We start from the raw sequence: 17,365 nt of genomic DNA, 5'->3' as shown, positions 1-17,365 counted from the left end.
TAAAATTTAAACTGATCTTTTAGTAAAGTTGTATTTTGCCAGATGTGTGGGCTCGTCCAGTTAATTCCAGGGGGAAGTGACTCCACTTCCTGAATGCCCTGGCATCTGCCTTCTAACTTGACTGCTGTGTGTGTGGTTAGCAAAACTTGAAATGACCCCTTCCACTTTTCTTGTAGTGGTTCAGAAGTCCAGGATTTGACGTATACCCAATCTCCAGGCTGGAATGGATGCCCTGGGGAATCAAGACCTAAAGATTTATTCAAAACTACATATTTATTCAATTCTTGCAAAACTCTCCCAAGAGCAATTAGCCAATTTCTCATATCATTTTCTCCTTGCACTCGCATTTATCCTGTCAATCCAGGTGTTTGGTGTGGTTGTCCATACCTCAGCTCATGCGGACTGAAATGTTGTCTACCTTGAGGTTCGACTCTAATTCTCAAAAAAGCTAAAGGTAAAACCTGTGTCCAGTTCACTGAGGTTTCTTGACACAGCTTGCCTAACTGAGTCTTGAGAGTATGATTCATTTTTTCTACTTTGCCACTAGACTGGGGCCTGTAGGGAGTATGCAGATCGCAACCAATACCTAGTAGTCTGCTTATCTCGGTAATTGCCTTGGCTATAAAATGTGGACTTCTATCTGATGACATTCCCAAAGCTATTCCAAATCTCAGAATTATTTCTTTTAACAAAGCTTTTACTACTTCTCTTGCCTTATTGGTACACCACAGAAAAGTCTCAGGCCAACCTGTATGTGTCCACGAGGACTAACAAATACTTTAGCTCTCTTTTTGTTAGCAATTCAGTAAAGTCTATTTGTCAATACTCTCCAGGTGCCTACCCCTCAATAGTTTTTTTCCAAATTGTATTCTATTCTGTTTCTGGATTATTCCTACAACATATTTCACACCTCTCTGTGACTGGCCTAATAGTATCTACCATGTTCCTGCTGATAACTGACTTCTGTGAGTGCTTGGGGCTTGGGGGAGAATTGCTGGAAAGCTGTGCAGAGGAAAGAAATCTGGGGTTGTTGGTCGACGCTTGCCTGAACATGAGCTGGCAGTGTGCTCAGGTGGCCGAGAAGGCCAACAGCATCCTGGCTTGTATCAGGAATTGTGTAGCCATCAGGACCAGGGAGGTGATCTTCCCCTTGTACTAAGCTCTGGTGAGACCGCACCTCAAATATTGTGTTCACTTTTGGGCCCCTCACTACAAGAAAGACATTGAGTTCCTGGAGCGTGTCCAGAGAACGGCTACGAAGCTGGTGAAAGGTCTGGACCACAAGTCTTATGAGGAGTGCCTGAAGGAACTAGGGTTGTTTAGTCTGGGGAAGAGGAGGCTCAGGGGAGACCTTATTGCTCTCTACAACTAACTGAAAGGAAATTGTGGGGAGCTGGGGGTCGACCTCTTCTCACAGATAACCAGAGATAGGACTGGAGGGAACGGCCTCAAGTTGAGCCAGGGGAGGTTTAGGCTGGATATTAGGAAGAACTTCTTTACTGAAAGGGTTGTTAGGCATTGGAATGGTCTGCCCAGGGAAGTGGTTGAGTCACCATCCCTGGAGGTCTTTAAGAGACGTTTAGATGTAGAGCTTAGTGATATGGTTTAGTGGAGGACTTGTTAGTGTTAGGTCAGAGGTTGGACTCGGTGATCTTGGAGGTCTCTTCCAACCTAGATGATTCTGTGATTCTCAATAAACTTCTGATTCCCACAAATAATTTTCATAATCTCTACTTCCCCTGTTCAATAGAGCTCTTTCATCCACCTATTGCAACCTCAACAAGCAAACCCTTCAAAAACTGGGTCACATTCATTCATTTGGTGAAACATACAATAAGAGTGAGTCTCAGCCCACCATCCTACTTGGAGGTGTCACCAAAGTCTAATCAGACTACCCACTGCATTAAAACCTCCTCAGTAAAGAGTAAAAGACGGGTCATTGTCATTGGTGACTCACTGCTGAAGGGAGTGGAAGGCCCGATATGCAGACCAGGCCTGCTACACGGGGAGGTCTGCTGCCTCCCAGGGTCCCAACTTAAAGATGTAAGGAAGAAACTTCCTTCACTAGTACGGCCCTCGGATTATTATCCTCTTTTGTTGTTTCAGGTAGGCAGTGATGAAATAGGAAGAACTCCTCTAAGGGCTATGAAGAAGGACTTCAGAGCCTTGGGGAGACTGGTCAAGGGTTTGGGAGCACAAGTCGTGTTCTCCTCTATCCCTCCAGTTATAGGAAATAATGTGGGACTGGACACGATGAGCCAGCAGATTAATATTTAGTTCTGAGCTTGGTATCACCGGCAGGTGTTTGGGTTTTTTGACCTTGGCTCAATTTACATGAGACCAGGCCTGCTGACAACAGACAGGAATAGCTTATTCCACCGGCAGAAAAGGGTTTTAGGATGGGAGTTGGCAGGGTTCGTTGACAGAGCTTTAAACTAGGTATGAAGGGGGGTGGTGGTGGAACCGGGGTCACTAGAAAGGAGCCTGAATGTAACATGCCAGTTCTTGTGGGTGAGGAATGTGCTAGCAAGACCTCGCAGTCTTGTGTCTTGTGAAGGATGAGGATGACATAACATTTTGCAGGAAGGACACAAGGGTTGGTGAGAGGTTGGTAACTATGGAAACACCTGAGTATGGTCAAGAGGGTATTAGGGCTTCTCCCTCCCAAAAGGTGGCCCAGCTGCGGTGCATTTACACTAATGCACACAGTATGGGTAACAAACAGGAGGAGCTGGAGGCCACCATGCTAGTAGGGAACTATGATGTAGTTGCCATCACAGAAACCTGGTGGGACGATTCCCATGACTGGAGTGTGGCTGTTGATGGTTACAAGCTGTTCAGAAGGGATAGGCAAGGAAGGAGGGGAGGAGGAATTGCCCTCTATGTTAGGAAGTGGATAGATAGTGAAGAGCTGTGCCTGAGAAACAGCCATGACCAGGTTGAGAGCTTGTGGGTGAAAATCAAGGATCAGTCCAGTAAAGGACATCTAGTGGTTGGGGTCTGCTACAGGCCACCTGATTGGGGGAATCTGTTGATGAGGCCTTCTTGCTTCAGCTGCAAGAACCGTCGCGCTTACAAGCTCTTGTCCTGATGGGGGATTTCAACCACCCGGATATCTGCTGGGGTAGCGGCATGGCGGGTTGCAGACAATCCAGGAGATTCCTGGAGTCTGTTGAGGATAACTTCCTCGTCCAGGTAATAGATGGACCGACCCAAGGTGAAGCCTTACTAGACCTGGTGCTCACCAATGTGGAAGAGAGCATTAGAGAGGTTAAGACTGGAAGCTGCCTGGGCTGTAGCGACCATGCCCTGGTGGAGTTTGTGATCTTGAGGAATATGGGTCTGGCAAAAAGCAGAGTCAGGACCCTGAACTTCAGGAGAGCAAACTTCCGGTTGCTCAAGGAATTATTTGCTGGGATCCCCTGGGAATCCGGTCATTCACACCAGCACACCATCCACTCATTCACACCAGTGGACATACACAACTCTTATTCTGACAGTAACACAGAAAAAGCAACACAAAAATTACATCTGCAAATCCACCCAATAACCCGATGGTGATCAATCCCATTAGAATGTACCTAATCCAGAGGACTTGAACCCCAAGGGACTCGAACCCCTCCTCCTTTTGGCGAGACTTGAACTCACCAAATGCTGGTGGCCTTGACCATGCCCTGCATAGGACATCTCCTTATGTCTTTATGGGACTTTAAACCAACCTTAACAACCCAAAATTCAGTTAGCCAAGCTGGGGACTCTAACCGCTTTTTCAAACCAAATGCGGACTTGAACCCCTGCCTAGGCCCTAAACCCAACCCTGCATAGCTTTTGCTGCTGTGTCTTATGGGCAGGTAACCAAATTTTCCAAAAGAATGCCTTTATACTTATAAAACAGTAGTCTTTGCTCAGGGGCTCTTTCTTCGGTCTGGGGATTGAGGTCCTCTCTGAGAATCTCTCGGCACCAGCTGAGATTCCACAATCCCAGGAACCGTCAAGGCTCAAGAGCTAAATCCCACCTGGGTCGCCAAATTGATACCGTAAAAATTGGTCAAAGAAACTCTCTGAGACTCAATTTGGAGTCTTAGATAGCAGGCATTCCTTAATTGCTGTGCTGGACGCACATGGGATCGCTCCATCTAGTGTGCATGCCGAATTGTTCAAGCTACAGGGGTTATATCCAATCAAAACATACATATTCATTAGATTTCTGAGAAAAAATTAATTAACATATCCACACTATTTCCTGGAACTCATTAAAGTAAGTATGCACATTTGTTTCTACTGGTGGTCTTTCAGGTTCTTCTGATGTTCATCCATAGCCTGATAGTCAATTTAGGCATGCATACTAAGCTGAGTCATTTACACATCCGAGGACATGTGCATACCATGAGTTCCTCACCTAATCTTTTCAGACACATCCTCCAGGCCTGGGTCATCATTTACACGTACAAAGTTTCTAAACTTCCTTCTATCTAACTAAACATAGTAAAGGTTTGACCGATCTGTTCATAAAACATTTCAGATTTCACAGAATTCTTTCACAGCTTTAGTCATTGTGAATACTTTCAGAGAATGGCTGAGGTTGGAAGGGACCTCTGAATATCATCTAGTCCAACCCCCCTGCCGAGCAAGATCACCTAGAGCACATTGCGCAGGATGGAATCCAGGAGGGTTTTGAATATCTCCAAAGAAGGAGACTCCACAGCCTCTCTGGGCAACCTGTTCCAGTGCTCTTTCACAGTAAAGAAGTGCCCTCTCATATTCAGCCAGAACTTCCTGTGATTCAGTTTGTGCCCGTTGCCTCTTGTCCTGTCACTGGGCACAACTGAAAAGAGACTGCCTCCACCCTCTTGACACCATCTCCTCAGATATTTATACACATTGATGAGGTCTCCCCTCAGTCTTCTCTTTTCCAGGCTAAACAGGCCCAGTTCTCTCAGCCTGTCCTTGCACGACAGGTGGTCCAGTCCTCTAATCATCTTAGAAGCCCTCTTCTGGACTCGCTCCAGTAGTTCCATGTCCCTCCTGTACTGGGGAGCCCAGAACTGGACACAGTACTCCAGGTGTGGCCTCACCAGGGCTGAATAGAGGGACAGGATCACCTCCCTGGACCTGCTGGCAACACTCTTCCGAATGCACCCCAGGATATTCTTGGCCACAAGGGCGCATTGCTGACTCATGGTCAGCCTGCTGTCCACCAGGACTCCCAGGTCCCTCTCTGCAGAGCTGCTCTCCAGCAGGTCAGCCCCCAGCCTGTACTGGTGCTTGGGGTTATTCCTCCCTAGGTGCAGGACCCTGCACTTGCCCTTGTTGAACTTCATGAGGTTCCTCTCTGCCCCAACCCTCCAGCCTGTACACATCCCTCTGAATGGCAGCACAGCCCTCTGGGGTATCAGCCACTTCCTCCTAGTTTTGTGTTATCAGCAAACTTGCTGAGGGTGCGCTCCGTTCCCTCATCCAGGTCATTGATGAATAAGTTGAACAAAACTGGACCCAGTACTAACTGCACCCCTGGGGGACACCGCTAGCTACAGGCCTCCAACTAGACTCCGCACCACTAAGCACAACCCTCTGAGCTCTGCCTTCTAGACAGTTCTCAGTCCACCTCACTGTCCACTCATCTATCCCACACTTCCTGAGCTTGTCTATGAGGATGTTATGGGTGACAGTATTGAAAGCCTTGCTGAAGTAGACAACATCCGCTGCTCTCCCCTCATCTACCCAGCCAGTCATCCCATCATGGTTAATGGTTTCCTGTTGGTGAATCCGTGCTGACTACTCCTGATCACCTCCTTATCCTCCACTTTCTTGGAGATGACCTTCAGGATGAGCTGTTCAATCACCTTTTCAGGGATGGAGGTGAGGCTGACTGGCCTATATATTTCATCATGATACTGATATACATATATTTGGAATGATATTTGTAGCAAAATCAATGAAGTGTACATGGGATATATGGGGTCAAGAATTTTTTAAAGTAATGTTTGTTTGGTTAGAAAAGGAGAATCATCCACCACCTTTTAAATTAATTTTGTTGGAAACATATACAGGGATTAGATGATTGAAACACGCTCTTTTTGCGACAGGAGATGTGAAGATCCTTTTGATCCCAATTTTTGTCCATGCAAAGCTACTTAAGGTCATGTATTGAGGTCTCTTAATTCCAGCCTGCATCACAGATGATGTAGTGATGTCATCACAACATTATGGATAGATGCAATCTGTCATGTCCTTTGTTTTTGCTGATTCTGCAACTACTTGTCTTGTTTTTCTCAGTCATCCTCCTTATTTTGGGACAGTGGGACCTTCCACTGTCTCCTTATCTGCTTGACATACTCCCCACTGCTATGCCTGCACTATCACTTTCGAATATGCAAGGTCAGTGGAATTTTCCACTGCAAAAACACAACTTTAATTCTCACAGTTCCCCCCCCCTCCTTCTTTTCTTACTCCTATTTTTGGCTTTGCACCTTTTCACATCACTCAGCATTTCCAACATTAGGGTGCAATATGTCTCTAAATCCCCAGGAAGTGTCATCTTGGGCCACCTCATGTAAGATTTTGGTTTCCTCCCAAATATTTTTGAGATCAGTCTCAATTTTCCCCGTTTGGTCTACATACATACAGTAACTTGCATTAATTATAGAGCACAACCCTCCTTGCAAGACCAGTAATAAATCCAGTACCATTAGATTCTGGAATACTATCTTTTACAGACTTGCTACCTCCTCTTGCAGTGCCCAGATCACATCTAGAGTGTTATTTTCTAATTCGTCAACTATGGCTGAGATATTCACAATAGCTTTTTCTAATTCACTCACCCCTAACCAAGGGATAAACCACCTTGCCAAACTGTGAAATGCCGTTCCTCTCTCCACTAGAGGATTAATTTAAGTCCTCTTAATTCTGCGTAGGTGGGTCCCAAGGAGGCCTATGCTTTACATATCCTCAGTAATGGTTATGTTCGGAATTACTGCCCCCAGGGTGCAAGCACCCTTCCATCCTGGGGGCAACACTTCCCTGTCTCTATTACCACATAGCCAATACCACCCTTTGCCATTTGGGACTGGCCATCCAGTTACAGGATGATTCCCATGTTGTGTCTGGTGTGCATTATATATATATTAGCACTCCCATAATTACCATATTTGGTACAGTGTAGATAATTCCCTGCCTCAGAGGTAATATTTCCACACCCAGGGTCAATATTATTGCCTTCTGAATTTGCATTTGAATTTGAATATGAAGAATGATATACATACTAATATAAAAAACAGAATGCCCTGGGAAACACTCTAATTCTATGTAATTCAACTCTTTTCCCCAATTACACATGGTATTCATTATTTTTTTTCCAAAGGAGAAGTTAAAGGTTAGTTTATAACTATGATTCACACCTCCTTCTAATTTTTAATTTTAAAGGTTCTTTTATAGTCTCTCAGGCCTCAGGGTCAACTGATGCTTTCACCCAGTTGTAATGAGTCCACCCTTTCTCAGCTGTTCTTACTGTCGCCTCAGTAGTCAGGAATACTTGGAACGGTCCGTCCCACTCAGGTTTTAGCTTCAATTCCTTCCATGTTCGTATCAGAACCCAATCTCCTGCTCGGAATGGATGGATCGGGACTTCCAAGGGTGGGGTCTGAGCTAACAATCCACGGGTCCTGAGAGATGACAAAGAGGACGACAGCCCGCGTATATAGTTCTTAAGAAAAGCATCTTTTGTCTCAAATTGAGGTAATTCATTCCCTTTGCCCAGGTACAGCAATAATATTTCATATGGTGAAACTCTCACATCTTCTCTTGGCGCCAGTTGAATTCAGAGAAGTGCCAAAGGTAAGCACTTTGTTCAGGGGAGCCGAGTTTCCAGAACTTAGTCAGTTGCTTCTTTACTGTCTGATCCCCTCCACCCTTCCAGAAGAGGAAGGATGCCAAGGAGTGTGAAATTCCCATTTAATTCCTAGAGTCCACATTAGCCCTTGCAATATTTGTGACATGAAGTGATTTCCTTGATCAGAGTCAATATTTTCAACGATTCAGTTCCTGGGAATTATCTGTTCTAGAATTACCTTAGCTACCAAGCTCGCAGTAGCAGATACTGAAGGGAAAGCTTCCACTCACCCTGACAAGTGATCGACCAAGACTAATAAGTATTTAAATCTACCTACTCTAGGGAGTTCTGTAAAATCTACCTGTATGCTTTGGAAGGCTCCTGGTTCTCAACCCCACTCTGGGCTGATTGTGGATGATTATCCTACTTATCTTTTGACATGCTACACAACTCCTGCATACTTTTTTAGCCAGAGTATATATATTCCTACATATACACATTTCCATAGCACAGTGTCGCACATTGCTTGAACTCCCCAATGACCCTCTTGATGTAAAACAGTTAATATTTGCCTCATTAGGGCTTTATTCATCGTTTCTCTTCCATCAGGGAGTATCCATTTTCCTTCAGACGCCGTGGCTCCTAATTCTTTAAAAACCTCTTTCTCTTTTTCACTAAATATCTGCTTTTCTGGTGGGGAGGGTACTTGTAGTGGGTTTACGTGGCAAGGTTTTGGTAGCGGGGGGGACCATAGGGGTGGCTTCTGCGAGAAGAATCTAGAAGCTGCCCCATGTTTGATAAGGGTCCCGCTGCTGGCCAGAGCCGGGCTAATCAGCAATATTGCTTGTGCCTCTGTGAGAGCATTTTTAAGAAAGGGAAAAAAAATGCTGGAGAACACCAGCTGGGAGAGAGAGAGGAGTGAGCAACAGCCTTGGAGGCGCCAAGGTCAGTGAAAAAGGAGGGGGTGGAGGTGCTCCAGGTGCCAGAGCAAAAGCTCCCCTGCAGCCTGCTGTGAGGAAGGTTGGAACGTAGTACTCCAAGTGAGGCCGCACAAGGGCTGAGTAGAGGGGCACAATCACCTCCCTCAACCTGCTGGCCCCTCCTCTTTTGATGCAGCTGAGGATGCAGTTGGCCTTCTGGGCTGCAAGCACGCACTGCTGGCTCATGTCAAGCTTTTAGTCCACCAGAACCCTCAAGTCCTTCTTGCAGGGCTGCTCTCAATGAGTTCTTCTCCCAGTCTGTACTCATGTCCAGGATTGCCCCGACCCAGGTGCAGCACCTTGCACTTGGACTTTTTGAACCTCATTATGTTCCCGTTGGCCCACTTCTCAAGACTGTCCAGGTCCCTTTGGATGGTATCCTTTCCTTCTCTTGTATCAACTGCACCACTCAGATTGGTGCCATCTGAAAATTTGATGAGGGTACACTATACCCTATTGTCTATGTCACTGGTATTAAATCATACCATTCCCAAGATAGACCCCTGAGGTACACCACTCATCACCAGCCTTCACCTGGACATAGAGCCCTTGACCACCAGTCTCTAGGTGCGACCTTCAGGCTAACTCCTTATCCACTGAATGGTCCACCCATCAAATCCATCTCTCTCCAATTTGGAGACAAGGATGTCAGGTGTCAAAGGCCTTACAGAATTCCAGGTAGATAACTTCAGTCGGTCTTCCCTTGTCAGCTGGTGCAGTCACTCCATTATAGAAGGTCACCAGATTGGTCAGGCATGGTTTGCCCTTGGTGAAGCCATGCTGGCTGTCTCGGATCACCTCCTTGTCTTGCATGTGCCTTGATGTTGCTTCCAGGAGGATCTGTTCCATGATCTTCCCAGGCAAAGAGGTGAGGCTCACAGGTCTGTAGTTCCCTGGGTCCTCCTTTCTGCCCTTTTTAAAAATGGGAGTAATGTTTCCCTTTTTCCATTCACCAGGGACAGATGACCATGTGAGAGTGTGGCGCTTCTTGTAGTTGAAGCAAGAAGGCCTCATCCACAGGCTCCCCTTGATTGGGTAGCCTGTAGTAGACCCCAACCACAAGGTGTCCTTTATTGGTGTGGTCCTTAACTCTCACCCACAAGCTCTCAGTCTGTCCATGGCTGTTTCTCAGAGGCAACTCTTCCCAATCAATACCTTCCCTAATGTAGAGGGCAACACCCCCTCCCTTCCTTCCCTGTCTATCCCTTCTGAAGAGTTTGTAGCCCTCTATTCCAATGTTCCAGTTATGTGATCCATCCCATCATGTTTCCATGATAGCAATCAGGTCATATTTGTCTAATTGCACCATGGTTTCCAGTTCCTCTTACTTGTTTCCCATGCTGCGTGCTTTGGTGTAGAGGCACTTCAGCTGGGCAATCGGTCATATCAAGTTTCCAGAACCCTTCCTAATTGCATTGGGACAGTTCACAAGTATTTTCCTGTTGTTACTTAGAGTGATAGTGTTCTCAGGTATGATTTCTTCACTCAGAGGTACATCCCCTTCCCCCACCACATCTAGTTTAAAGCCCTGCTAATAAGGCCAGCCAGCTTATCGCCCAGAACAATCTTGCCCCACCTGGTCAGCTCTGCCCCATCTGGTGTCAGCATGTCCGGTCCTTCAAAAGTGCATCCAAGGTCATAGAACCCAAAACCTTGCGTATGGCACCAGCCTCACAGCCAATCATTCACTCGGCCTGTTCATCTCCTTCTTCCTGAGTCCCAGTCACCAACTGGGAAGACTGGAGACAACACTACTTGTGCTCCCAATCCCTTCAACATCTTTCCAAGGGACATAAAAGAGAAGGCTCAGGGGTGACCTTATCACACTCTACAGGTACCTTAAAGGAGGCTGTAGAGAGGTGGGGATTGGTCTATTCTCCCACGTGCCTGGTGACAGGACTAGAGGGAATGGGCTAAAGTTGCGCCAGGGGAGGTTTAGGCTGGATATTAGGAAGAACTTCTTTACCGAAAGGGTTGTTAGGCATTGGAATGGGCTGCCCAGGGAAGTGGTTGAGTCACCATCCCTGGAGGTCTTTAAGAGACGTTTAGATGTAGAGCTTAGTGATATGGTTTAGTGGAGGACTTGTTAGTGTTAGGTCATAGGTTGGACTCGGTGATCTTGGAGGTCTCTTCCAACCTAGATGATGCTGTGATTCTGTGATTCTGTGATAAAAATCCTTTCTGATATTTTGGAGTTTCCTTGTTTCAGCATCCTTTGATCCTACTTGAAAAAGGAGGAAGGGGTGGTAGTGTTTGGGACCCACCAGACTTGGTAGCCTCTTAGTAATATCACAAATACAGGCCCCAGGCAGGCAACAAACCTCTCTGGAGAGATTGTCTGGATGGCAAGTGGGGGCCTCAATGCCTCTCAGAGAGGAGTCTCCAATGACTAACACCCTTCATGCCTTCTTTGTGGAACTGGTTCTGATACAGGTGGGAGACTGAGCCAACTTTGCGTGGCTGGCCTTTCTGAGGTCTTTACTAATATTCTCAGAGTCCCCTCTCTCCTGTCCTAGAACATTATATCTATTGTGCAGGGGCACTTCGGGGGCAAGGGAGAGATTCCTCCTCAGGCTCTGATCAGAGACAAGGGCCCGCTCTCCCTTGTCCAGTGAGTCTTTCTAATGTGCTTGTTCAGGGCTGCAAGCTTGTTTACCTATCCCTTGCCTGGACTTAAGGCAGGGCTGTTGCTCGGACCATGTCAGCATATAATACCATTTGTCAATCTCCTCCTCAGATTCCCGAATGCTACCCTGTCTGGTGAGCTCCTCTCGCAACAGAGCCACCTGTTTGAAAAGCTCATCCAGCTGGGCACACTTGCACCCATGACACCCACCTCTGCCTTCAGGACCTAGGGGGGACTTCCAGACTGGAGTTCCCTGGAACTGAGGGTGTGGGCCGCTCTTTCGATACTTGGGAGGCCTGTCTGGATGTAGGCACCTGCCTGGGGAGGTTGTGGCCCCCCCATCTGGGTTTCAGCCTCAGACTGGCAGGTGGACACCATTTCTGTTGCAGGAGAAGGCCCTTCATCTACTGATCCCAGAACACAAAAAAGACTGACCCTGCACCCTTCCTGCATGGACTGCTGGCCACGCTCCTGGTTGCTGCACTCCTGGTTGCTCAAGCTCACTACAGGCTGCCTTTGTATGACAGAGGGGGGTTGCTCCTTGAAGGGATGAAAGACACGGACTCCTGATGGCTCTTGAACAGGAGACCTTTATTGCCCTTTTTCACTACTACATATACTTTCCCCCGTAGCCCCACACGCTGTCCACGTGCCTGAATCTGTCATACAACTGGTTAGAGAGCCTCAGACACGCCTCGAGCCAGCCAGCAATTGGCCACTGCCCAAAGCTCATCTTTAACACTGTAGCCAATTTACTTTATCTCAACCTTGCTCAAGTTTTTGTTTCTACCGCTTGTTTCCTCATTATCTCTAATTCAGGGATGTGTGAAACAGCGCGAAGCCACCTGCAAATTCCTTTCCCACAATTCCCCCTTTTTTTATTTTCAACCAACTAAACGCTTTCTATAGATTTTTCTATCAATCACCACAGACATTGCAATAAGCACGGTACAATAAGCAACAGGGTAAGAATCACATGCAGAATTACGATTGTAAAGTAGCATGCCTACTAGAATCTACATCAGTCAACAAGCCACTAAGCGCTAGGGATGTTGCTTCGCAGCGATGCTGCTTCTCACTCGCACAGCACAATCACACAATCACGCAAAGAGGCCTCTTGCATTTCTCATTCATGCCACAAGAAAACATCACTTAAAATAATTTGTCCGCGGCTTCAGGAGGTCCTTGTCTACTCCCGTGGTGAGCGGCTGAGAGTGGAGACCCCTCTGAGGAAAATGCTCGGGGTGCACCTTGGGGGCGTCTGTTCCACAGTCGATCCCACAGCCGAGCAGAGTGGCTCCTGGCGCAAGGAAGGATGCTATTATAGTTTTGTATAATTACACCAAAGAGATGCATTGCAATAAGGAGCAAGAGTGGCATTGACCATTTGTTTCATGATTGGATTTTTTGCCTGAGCAATTGAACCTTACACATGCTGTTGCTGTTTCACATCCCAGGATATCTAATTCCTGTGGCTCTAGGGGCGCTTGCCATAAGTAGACAGTCCAGTCTTTGTTATCTGCCGGGTTCCCCACCAGACATATCGTAAATGGGTCATTAGCACTAGCCAGGGACAGGCACAGTGCTTCTTGTCCTGTCATGTTGGCGAGGGTGACCCAGATGTTGCGGCGTGGTTGGATGGAGACCCAGGGCTGGCAATAACCGATGACAGCGGCGATTGTGAGGAGGAGGTCGACCATGGCGTTACCCCCTTGCTGGTACCCATCTTGGTCCATGACTTGTGGAGACACAAGCATACCCTCGACCCCAAGTTATTAGAGGCTGGGGTCCCTCCCAAAGACCTGTATTTAAATTTTTTACTATTACTAAGGCTTGCTCTGCTTGTGGCACCCGTGACAGTGCAGAATTCATATTTTTGTAATGTTTTATTATGGGCGGTACCTCTTCGTGAGGAAAGGGTAATGATAGGTGATTCATTACGTGAAGTGCCTTTCCCAACCTGTTCTGTGGTGTTTCCTGGGTGTCTCCCCCTTTTTGTTTATTTGGCAGTGTTTTCAAGGTGCGATGTGTGCGCTCAACAATGGTTTGACCCATGGGGGAATGAGGAATGCCTTTGATGTGTCGGATATCCCAAGTTTGAAAAAAGGTTTGAAGGGAATGACTAGTATAGGCGGGGCCACTGTCAGTTTTTATTTCCTTTGGGATGCCTAGCGCTGCGAAAACGACACGGAAGTGAGCCTGGACGTGGCGGCTAGTTTCACCCACCGCAGCTGTCGCCCAAATAGCATGAGAGAAAGTATCTACCGATAAGTGAACATTTTTCAAGCGACCAAATTCTGGAATATGCGTTACGTCGGTCTGCCATAACTGTAAGGACCGTAGACCTCTATGGTTTACCATTAAAGACGGGGTCGAAACATGTTGTTGACAGTCAGGACATGTTTGGACAATCAATTTGCCATCAGTGATCGATATAGTGAATTGTTTCGCCAAGACTTTGGCAGATTGATGGAAAAAGGCATGGGATAACCGTGCTTGCTCCAGCACCTTAGGCACCAGGGCAGTCAGGGTCATATTAGTTAGCTGGTCAGCGCGTGTGTTACCCTCTGCAAAAATACCAGGTAACATGGCGTGGCTCTGCATATGAATAATACAATACGGGTGCACTCGCTGCTCTACCAAAAATAACAGCTCTTTAAGTTTTAGAAACAAGTTTTCCTTTGGGATATGTCTCAAATGTGCCCTTTCAATGCGCTGAGCGACACTTACAGCGTATTGCGAGTCCGATACAATATTCAAAGGTACTAGTTTTTTTTCTTTTTTCTTTTTTTCCTTTTTTCTTTTTTTTGTCTTTTTTTTTTTATTTAACACATTTTTATTGAGCGTGCAGCACAGATACTTTCCCTGAAACAATTGCTTCAAAACATTTATGAACATAAATTGTCAAAAATATGCTAACAAATGTACTTAAATACATACATTTTAAAAAAATCTGAAAAACAAATATTTAACAGCCTAAGACACATTTACAATGTAATTTCTCCATCATGTATGGTTTTTATCTCTAATGCAAGAGGACACAAGTCTGAAAATCTGCATATGTTAAGGTATCACAGAGCATAGAAAATATATGAAAATATCTACTAGCATTTGGCACAATGCAAATATTCTATCCCAAGAGAGAGAAACAGTGTAATCTTTTGAGCCACACAGATTGTTATTCACGCAAATTGTGATGTTACAACAGCAACTCTTGTTTTAGTTGGAAAAACCCAAAGGTGGTGAGCAGGGGACACGGTGGTTTGTGAGGAAGCATGTTTAGGTACTTAGCCGTCTAATTTAGCTGGATAAGGAACAATGTAATGTTTTCCTGTTGTTAAACATTGCCGTCCGTATCACTGGCACACAAATTATTCGTACTGGAGCAAACAATTTGTGAATAGCATATGCCAACACAAATGTGCCTGTACCAGCAGCCCTTTTAGATTGCAGCGATGATTCACTGAAACCAAGTTTGAAGAGAACTGCAGTCATATCCACACCACTTGACACAGCCATGTTGGTAAAAGTTAACATGGCAACAGGTGTATTAGTAGTAAAACCAGTATTGCTGCTAACAATGCATACCATAAATGCTCATTTGATCTAGAGATAGCAGTTAGGATAAATATTAGGGGTATCTGGGAGATTATTGCTGGGTGAATAAATGGTTTGGAAACTAAGGTAAATACCATTGAAATCTAATGTAATCAGGAAAGTATCTAAGTAACTGAAAAAGGGACCTATCAGATTAATAAGGGGGCTATGATTATAGAAGATGGAATATACATTCATCCAATGAATATGAAGATAACTGATGATTACGAGTATATTATGCAAATGTGTGTTTCTAAATAGTATAAATATTTGTTGTGTGTACAAATCGAATGAAGTTAGATTTGGGCAGACATGCCCCTAACTTCCGGCGCCTAATAAAAGCACCTTCATATAATCACTCTGTGGTTATGGGTCCTCGCGAACGCTAACAGACAGGTTGAAGATTCCTAGAGATAGTAATGAAATTCCAACATGGAATGAAACCCCTACAGCACCACATTCTTTGAAAACTTTTTTCAGCTGCTGGGATTTATTGAGTTTGTGTTCACTGCTGAGATCTGTGGCTGCCTGTTCAGGGGATCCACCCACATCCTTGGCCGAGCTTCCGGCAGCGGCCCGCAGCGCCAGCAGATGGGCCGGCGGGCTCAGGGGAGGCCAGCCCGGGGGTGGGGGGTGGAGGGGATGGCGGGGGGGCAGCAGCGGCGGCGGCGGCGGGCGGCGGCGAGCGAGGGCCCGCGAGGCGGCGGGCCCGGGCGCAGCAGCAGGCAGAACATGGCAGCACCCGGTGCGTACGGGCGGGCGCTCAAACCTGAGAAACGCAGCAGCCGGCGGCGGAGCGGGTGGGTGGGTGCCCGGAGGTGACAGCGGGGGTGCAGGTGGCGCTGGACCCTGCGTTAGCATTGCATTTTCATTTGGACCGTTGGGTCGCACCTGCACCGGGAAAGCCGTTCCTACCAGGTCCTTTAGCGCTTCCTGGCGCACTAGCTCCCATCGTTCCCGCGGGTCGAAAGCTCGGGCCCCCAGGGAGGCATTATCGGGGGTAGGCAAGGGCCCATCAAGCTATAAATAGTTCACCCTTATGTTGCCAGTCCAGGTCCACCTGAGCCACTTCAGTCTTAGCAGCCTGATCCTCCTGCTGGTTGTTTCGATGTTCTTCAGTAGCCCGATTCTTGGGCACATGAGCATCTACATGGCGTACCTTTACAACCAGGTTCTCTACCTGGGCAGCAATATCTTGCCACAATGCAGCAGCCCAGATGGGTTTGCCTTTGCACTGCCTCGTAGGTTTGCCTTTGTAGGCCTCGTATCAGAACCCAATCTCCTGCTCGGAATGGATGGATCGGGACTTCCAAGGGTGGTGTGCAAAAGATCAGCGGAGAAGGTACAGGTGATTGGGGCCAAAGGGGAACTGTTTGGGGTCCCCGTTATAAAAGAAGTGCTGATTGAATCTAATTCAAAACTGGGGATAGGGTCTTTACTTTTGGTACCTGAGGCAGATTATAATTTATTGGGTGGGGACTTAATAATAGAATTAGGCATAAGTCTGGAAGTAATAAGGAACTGAAAGTTAAATTGTGTCCTCTGAGAGTAGAGGATGAGCAAGATATAAATCCAGAAGTTTGGTATACTCCTGACAGTGTGGGAAAATTGGATATTGCACCTTTTAAGGTGACTATAACCAACCCAAGTGTGCCAATACGAATTAAACAATACCGCCTGTCTGAGGAAGGCAGACGAGGGTTAAAGCCTGAGATCGAACGATTGCTACAACAAGGGTTATTAGAACCCTGTATGTCCCCCTTTAACACCCCAATTTTGCCAGTAAAGAAAAAAGATGGTAAATATTGGTTGGTTCACGATTTAAGGGAAATTAATAAGAGAACAGTAACTAGATTTCCAGTGGTAGCCAACCCCCATACCCTGCTAAGTCATTTACACCCGGAAGATAGATGGTATAGAGTGATAGATTTGAAGGATGCATTCTGGGCGTGTCCCCTGGAAGAAAAGAGCAGAGATTATTTCGCTTTCGAATGGGAAGATCCGGATACCCACTGTTATAAATTACTCTTTTAGCCAGAAAGAATTAGTTTATTGAGTAAGCGATCAGCAAGCAAAACAGCGCTGGGCGGCCGGGGAGTCCATGCTCCTCCAAACGGCGCGCGCCCCCCCCCCCCCCCCCTTTCGCAGTCCCCTTTTATCATCGAGTTCTTCCGGGGTTACGTAGCCCCCCTTCCTGGTACTGCGGCTGCATCGACTGTTGCTAGGGGGTCGTCTCCGGTCCCTCTGGTGGTCGCACGGATGAAGGCAGTAGTCTTCCTCCGCTTGGTATGTGGTGTTTTCCCCTCCTTAATTGGTCATGTTGGTTTGTCTTAA

The 17,365-nt window shown here is 46.7% G+C and overlaps 1 protein-coding gene across 1 annotated transcript; it reads right to left on the bottom strand.

The window, feature by feature from the left end:
- Positions 1–14,395: 14,395 nt before the first annotated feature.
- LOC308184969 (protein FAM210B, mitochondrial-like) lies at positions 14,396–15,765 on the bottom strand (the record flags this gene model as incomplete). Its single annotated transcript, XM_080572516.1, has 3 exons — positions 14,396–15,030; positions 15,400–15,635; positions 15,725–15,765. The coding sequence occupies 3 exons, from the start codon at positions 15,763–15,765 to the stop codon at positions 14,735–14,737; spliced, it is 573 nt and encodes a 190-aa protein (XP_080428642.1). The 3' UTR covers positions 14,396–14,734.
- Between the last annotated feature and the right edge of the window lie 1,600 nt (positions 15,766–17,365).

The sequence above is a fragment of the Anser brachyrhynchus genome, assembly GCF_964034855.1.
Source record: "Anser brachyrhynchus genome assembly, chromosome: W".
NCBI lineage: Eukaryota > Metazoa > Chordata > Aves > Anseriformes > Anatidae > Anser > Anser brachyrhynchus.
Note: the sequence above shows the minus strand (reverse complement) of the source record. Positions and strands in the feature narration are given on the sequence as shown.